Source organism: Phallusia mammillata, chromosome 3 (assembly GCF_965637545.1).
Source record: "Phallusia mammillata chromosome 3, kaPhaMamm4.hap1.1, whole genome shotgun sequence".
NCBI lineage: Eukaryota > Metazoa > Chordata > Ascidiacea > Phlebobranchia > Ascidiidae > Phallusia > Phallusia mammillata.
Window position 1 is genome coordinate 8,370,514 of NC_137254.1, and position 7,166 is coordinate 8,377,679.

The 7,166-nt window shown below is 36.1% G+C and overlaps 1 protein-coding gene across 1 annotated transcript; it reads right to left on the minus strand.

Annotated features, from left to right (window-relative positions):
• Positions 1-3,405: 3,405 nt before the first annotated feature.
• On the minus strand, positions 3,406-5,780 carry LOC145219429 (intelectin-1-like). The gene is made up of 6 exons (XM_080086795.1): positions 5,684-5,780; positions 5,415-5,516; positions 4,277-4,440; positions 3,791-3,926; positions 3,644-3,735; positions 3,406-3,585 (listed from the first exon to the last, which is right to left on the minus strand). Exons 1-6 carry the CDS (start codon positions 5,778-5,780, stop codon positions 3,406-3,408), a joined length of 771 nt encoding a protein of 256 aa, XP_079942921.1.
• Between the last annotated feature and the right edge of the window lie 1,386 nt (positions 5,781-7,166).

Sequence of the window (7,166 nt, forward strand, 5' to 3'; positions counted from 1 at the left end):
ATGGAAACATCCTTCGTGAAGAAAGGGATATACTTGCACGATGGAGAGAATACTTTAAAGACCTTTTGAACCCAGTAAAGGCAACGCCAATTGATACACAGCAAATAGTCCAACCAGGAGAAGAGGAAGTCTTCACAGCAGTCGAAGTTGCAATAGCAGTACGAGGGCTAAAATCCGGAAAGGCAGCTGGTGAAGATGAAATCCGACCTGAAATGTTGAAAGCTCTTGGACGGGAAGGAATTCTGTGGTTAACACAAGTGTGTCAAGTGGCGTGGAAACTTGGCAAGACACCTAAAGACTGGCAAACGGGCGTAGTTATTCCCATTTTTAAAAAAGGCGATCGTAAGGAATGCACGAACTACAGAGGAATATCGTTGCTTAGTTTGCCAGGAAAGGTGTATGCCAAATGCCTTGAACGAAAATGCCGAGAAATAGTGGAAACAAAACTGGAGGAGGGCCAGTGTGGTTTTCGTCCTGGTCGCAGCACTACGGACCAAATCTTCACATTGAAGCAAGTCTTCGAGAAATCATGGGAATATGCCAAAGACGTATTCGCATGTTTCGTCGACCTTGAGAAGGCATTTGATCGGATTCCTCGAGAAAAGCTTTGGGGAGTACTACAGGAACATGGCATCAATGGCCAGCTGTTGCTGGCCATAAAATCATTTTACAATCAGCCCGAGGTTTGTGTTCGCGTGAACGGCAAACAAACTAAACCATTCCATGTGGGGGTTGGTCTTCGGCAAGGATGTGTATTGTCACCACTCCTTTTCGTTATCTACATGAACTGGATTGACAAGTGCAGCCTAACTGATGATTGTGTCACGATTGGAAGCTTTAAAATTAGTCGTTTGCTTTTTGCAGTGATGGGAGACAAGACACCGAAATTGATTTTAGAACTGGAAAAGCAAGCTCTGTGATAAGGGCATTGCAGCTTTCGGTTGTCATGAAACGAGAATTGTCAAAGAAGGCAAAGATGGCGATATTTAAAACCATCTTCATTCCCATACTCACTTATGGTCATGAGGCGTGGATCATGACCGAGAAGGTGCGATCACAACTACAAGCATCTGAAATGAGGTTTTTGCGTAGGGTTGAACGGGTTACTTTACTTGACAAAGTACGTAGCTCCGAAATCCGCAAATCTCTAAGCGTCGATCCTCTACTTCTCAAAATCGAACGATCCCAGCTGAAATGGTTTGGCCATGTTAACAGAATGCCTCAGAAAAGGCTTCCCAAACAATCTCTGTTTGCAAAACCAAAAGGGAAGCGGCCCACTGGACGACCTCGAACTCGATGGTTAGATCAAGTTAAAAGCCTGGCCTGGAATCCCTTGGGAATTTATCCGGATGAACTGAAGGAAGTGGTGACTGACCGTGAAGTGTGGAGGCTCAATCTTGAGCTGCTGCCCCCGCGACCCTCAAAAGGATTAAGCGGGAAAGAAAAATGATGAATGATGATGATTATTCAAATACATGAGTTATTAGCTCAAGAACCGTAATCTGGTTAGGTGCACGGTAGTAAGTTATCCACGAGTGCACCTAACTACCAATGTGTAAAAGCATTCTTACTCACTTAACAGCAGGACACATTGCGTAGACGCTCCCAGTTCTTCCATAAGCACGAAACTGAACAAAACCGGTCGGTAGAGGTTTTACACTTGGTGGCAACATCGAGTTAACCACTGAATCGTTTCCGATTGAAAATTGAACTGGTACCGAAAGCACGTCATCATCATACAAGCAATCTGGACCTGAAACAACAAGCTTTTTCAAATTGTTGTAAAGCATAAGTTCTCAGTTACATCAAATTATTTACTCACAAAAGTCAGTTTCTGTAATGATTTCCAATATTTTGTACGTTGCAGCTTTAATCTCAGTTTCGGTTATTAAAACTCCATTTCTCCTACCAATTAAAATCGATTTTAGAAAAGTATTTTATTACAATGTTTGTTAGTACAATGCCAAACCCTTCCTATTACCTTGAAATCATTGTGTAACCAAAAACTATATTTGATACAGCATTTTTAATTGACCATTCGAAAAAATAACTATTGCCGACGGGGTTGTATAAACTGATAATAGGCGTTCCAGATGATTTCCAAAGCTAAAAAGAAAAAAGTTAGAAATAAAAAAAATACTAAGTTTTTATTAAGTTATATCTTTTATTTATATAGGCAATCTTATAATATTTGTTTAGAAGAAAATAATGCAGGAAATATTTTCGTCTATGCTATCAAATTCAGAATTTGCAAATGTGTGTAAACTGCAGTGTAACTCAAGTAACAATTACCAAAAACAATTTTTAGTTTTTTATTGATTATCAGAAATTAATCGACAATCTTTTGGCTTTAAAATAAATTTGAAGGTACGTATTAAAAACAATTCCAGTCACAACTGTATTATATTACCTGCGTAAACTCCGTGACTTGAAACTATCTACTGATATTAGGTAAAACAAAGGTAAAACGTACCTCTGGATTATTGACATAAAACCAAACATCACACAAGCTGGCATATGACGTTCCATTTCTACATTGTGATTGAAAATGCAAAAAGAAATCGTTGATAGTGTGGTTTCCCTCGTAGAGAACTACTGAATCAGTTACTGGTCTTTGACTGTATAACTAAAACGAACAAAGTTTAAATGGATAATTGAAAAATGTCATAACGCAGTATAAACGTACTTCGAAATTCATGTAATCAAAACAGTGGTCAAAATTTCCGATACCAAACAAAGCAAAAAAGGGACGCATTTTTCGACTTGAACTCATTATGTTTCCAATGCCGCATCTTTTACAGTTGATTATTTAGTTAAATTTTAACAACAAAAAAATTGCAATTTAAACATACGTAGCATCCAAATCATAATACACATAACGATTATAATGATCAGAACAATCTATTTGATATTCGTATGGATAATTGCAACGATGTCTTGTGTAGAATCTGACCTGAACAAACACTTTTGTTATAATTTCCTTGATCATATCAGAATGGCAATAGCATACCCTCATTCCGTAATTGTTTCCAAACAATTGACTATCATCCATCAAATAAGAATGAGAACCATAGTTGTAAAAATAGAAATCAGTAATTAAACTCGTGATTTCTGTGGATTTTTTCTCAAGTCGATTCAACATTGAATTCACATCAGGATAAAAAACTTTAAGCAAACATAAAACTTGCTTTAGTTTAGAGCGAATTAATTTACCAAATTTGGGAAGATTCCCTGCATACGTTTTTTAGAGTTCAACCGCAGGCTAATATACACTTACTGTTAAAATACAGAAATTCATACATAATTATTTAGCAATTGGGACTTTCAACATTTATACTTTAGTGCACTTTAAAGGCAATCAGTAATGCTGAGAGGTACATAATCTTATATTTGCAAAAGCTACATTTAAGGGTATTTCTTACCATTCTTGGAACTTATTTGATATCGAGAATTAAACATTTTTTGCATATTTCCTCCATAAAATTGCATAAATCCGTTCTCTGTTTGATATTGCAAAAAACTTTGCTCTCTGCTGATCTCTAGTGGTGTTTGGTTTAAAACATGACGTAACATAACATCTTTTCCCTGAAATTGATTTCTCCATTGTAAAAAATGGGTTAAGTCACTTTTTATCAATATTTGCCTGATATTCAAAATAAGCTTGACTTTTAAAATCTGATCGTGTACAAGTAGAAAATGTTCCAAATGCGTTTGTGTTCATCCAATTTTGGTAATCTGGAATTCAAGAAGCACGTAAAATGTTTTCTTGCATTAGTACAATATAACTTACCTATAATATTATCGTTGTTGTTTGACGATGTAACAAACCACAAATCACTATAACTTTCTTCTAAACTTAAATCATTGTCGTTGATAGTTGCAGCGAGAATCCATCCACCACCAGCAGCAACCATGTCACAGTAAACCTGTAAACAAAACTCGTTCGTAAGAGTACATTTGTTATTCTAAAAGTTGCAATGATGTCATTGATGGATTGTCAGAAAAAAAAGACAGACCATCTTTTTTTACATTAAAGGCAGAATTCTCGTTAAAGGCAAAATTGTAAACAACTCTCAGTACGCCAGGCCCAGTGAAGGCCTTTCACCGACTTAGCCGGTCACCAGATATTTTCCACATAGATTTTTCGGTATAACGCCAACAATAGGCCTGGCGTGCTGTCATTTATATATGTGTGTGCCGTGATTGCTGGTGTGCATGAACGCTTCCGGGCTGGTCTGCAATCAAGTAAACATCGTCATAAAATATAATTCCACACCTCAAACGATTTGAGTGACGGTTGTATGACGTAAATTCCATCTTTGAAGCCTGTGTCTCTCAGTTGAATACATGAACGAGCAGGATTTGGGAAAGTACCGAGCGGTGATTTTGTTGTCTCAGATTCTGTTGTGTTCAGAGTTGTTTGTCCTGTTGTCGGCGGTGCTGAGCAATACAGAAATTAGATTAAATATATCCTTTATTCATGCAAAACTACGACAACTTTGTCTAAGTGGCTCCTTCAGCAAATTTTTTATTCAGTTGTGTTTACAGTTGTTTGTCCAGTTGCCTGTGGTGCTGAGCAATAGAAACACTATTTTTAATGAAACTTTTAGTTCTACAACACTGCACTAACTTTATTTAAGTTTTCAACCTCCCGTAATTATACTTGGAAAGTCTTTTATTCTTACATTTGTGTCAAAAAGAAACATATAAGACTTACATTTAGATTAAAATGTTTGATAACAGCTGACTGCATAATGACTGGTTAATATTTTTTGGATATGTTTAAACCCAAACATTTATTTTCAGTCAAGCTTAAAGTTAAAAACGTTTACAAAAATCAGTCTGAAGTACTCGTCAGAAACTCGATTATGGTTTATGACTTACTGTGATCAGTTGCTTCGTCTAAGTTCTGAAACAATAAAACGTGCAGTTTGCAGTCAAACGCAACAAGTGTAACAAGTTAACTGCACCTGTTTTCCTGTGAAATTGAGTATCCCGAAAACTAGACCCAAAGCAGCCAGAATACCAACTGCGCACACCAAGACTACAATCCAGTTTGATGTGTTTGGTTTTGCAAAAAAAATTCTTGGACATTTTTTACCTGACTGCGTGTCGACAGTTTCTGTATAAAATAGAAGTCATTGTTTCTCTAAACGTAGCCTCTCCACCACAAAAAAACAGGAACTTTGTTGCATTAAAACCTATTGAAATAGGATTAGACTTAAAAATAAACTGTTTGAAATAAATTAACTGAGTTTGCAGGAGAAAACTGTTTTTTTTTGCGCTACAGTGGTCATAAATGATGCAACAACCGTAGTTTAAACACAGTTTAAAGATTTGTTTGGTAGCACTCAACACAGATTTAAATGTACTGCGAGTTTTTTTTTTTATCAAGCATTTACAAAACAACTTACCAGAACTGTGTACAGTTTTAGGTGTTGGTGTTGTTTTAATGGATTCTTCATATACGTCTGTGGAAGATTCCACGTACACATTTGAGAAGGGCCCCTGTCGTTCTGGTTTGAAGGGGAAAAGTCACAGTAAATATTCGAGAGTAAGTATTTGTGGTTTGTGTTATGTTTCGACAAACATTTTAAATATGTTACACAGCATTTTGGACAGATGTAAACAAAAAAATTGAAGAGATTTTTTGCAAAGTTAAAAATATCCTTTAAAATATTACCTCGTTTCTTTCTGTTTGCTGCAGGCTGGTAACGACCTTGTTTGATCTCAATAGTTTCGTAGTCACCAGCATCGTTGTTCACATAAGTATGAGCCATGTTTGATTTCTGTTATAACCCGTAATACCTACCACTGACCTTCAACCTTAGTTGCATTAAGTATAACATACATACAAATTTTGGGTGTTTATATTGCTTTCCTTCAAAAATTTCTCGGTTTAAAGTTTTGCATCTCTATTAAAACATAAGGAAACGCCCTGACTTCAACAGAAAGTAGTCCAAGCCTTATGTCTATTATTCAAACTGCCGAAAACCTGACTCGATTTAAAGACCCGTTACCACGAATTACACCTTAAAAAGCATTGTATCGAAATCGTAAAGATTCTACCCTTTAGCTTTTTCCGGTCTCAACGTTTTATTGATAACATACGTCCGTGGTCTGAATCTTTTTTGATCTTGTTTCGTTTAATTCTGCTGAGGTACGTTGACTCAAACAAAATAATTAAATTAGAAGTCACACAATGGACAAGAACTTGCGTCATTGTAGACTATATCCTAAAAGTTTCTCTCAGTTCATTTCAGTTAGAATTCTTAGTTACCAATTTGCAATCTTTTTTGAATTTCCGAATTAGATAGAAAGGTATTCACATTTCTCAACAGTTGTGTCTGTTTCAACATTTTAACCAAGATTTAATTGGGTTAAACTAATAAATACAAAACGCATATGATCATTTCATAATCATTGCAATATTACCAAACTATACAATAGTATACATTTTTAAAACATTTAAATGACTGCTGTCTGCTCACGCATCGTGTTACAAATGCTAAACAGAAAGTAATGTACATCACGTTCAAGTGGTTTTAACGGTAGTAAACCTATCGCCTTAAAAGAGTCGTTATCACAAATGGTGTGCAATAAAACCGTCAGCAAGGTTGTTCAATGTTTGTTAGGGTCGTAAAAATCTCCGTACTTGTATATTTTGCTGTTTCGCGTTGGGTTTTTGTGTACGAATTGTGTCTCGTACAATACAAACCCAAGTTAGTTTAAACCAGTCTAGTAATCCTGCTAATGTTATGTTTAAAATCCAAGTGTTGGTAAAAGTTATGTTACAGAATATGGCGCAAACGCTTGCTACTAACAAACTTTGAAATGCAAAAACTAACAAATAGCAAACGCAAAAAGGGAACCTGTGGGTGTGTGATTGTATGACTATTTTTAACAGCATTGTTTCAAGTAAATAAACTGTTTCTGCCAGGCAAATTTGTAGCACTTCCAGTAGCTACCACTGCGCTTTTTGTGTCTCATCGCCCTTGTTGCTTTGTAGCAACTCTGTGTTTTCAATTTATATCACTGATGATGGTGTCTCGTATGGGACATCGAAATGTCGGCATATTATCAGAAAAACTGCTGGAAGAACTACAAGTTTGTTAAGTGTTTCTTCGGGCATTTAGCAATATAATAAAACGTTGTTGCTATTTACA

Coding starts and splice junctions, on each gene's coding strand:
- LOC145219429 (XM_080086795.1), bottom strand. CDS start 5,780: ATGGCTCATACTTATGTGAACAACGATGCTGGTGACTACGAAACTATT. Junction 3,927..4,276: donor CGTCACTCAAATCGTTTGAG/GTGTGGAATTAT, acceptor TTTTGTTTACAG/GTTTACTGTGACATGGTTGC. Junction 3,736..3,790: donor CAACAACGATAATATTATAG/GTAAGTTATATT, acceptor CTTGAATTCCAG/ATTACCAAAATTGGATGAAC.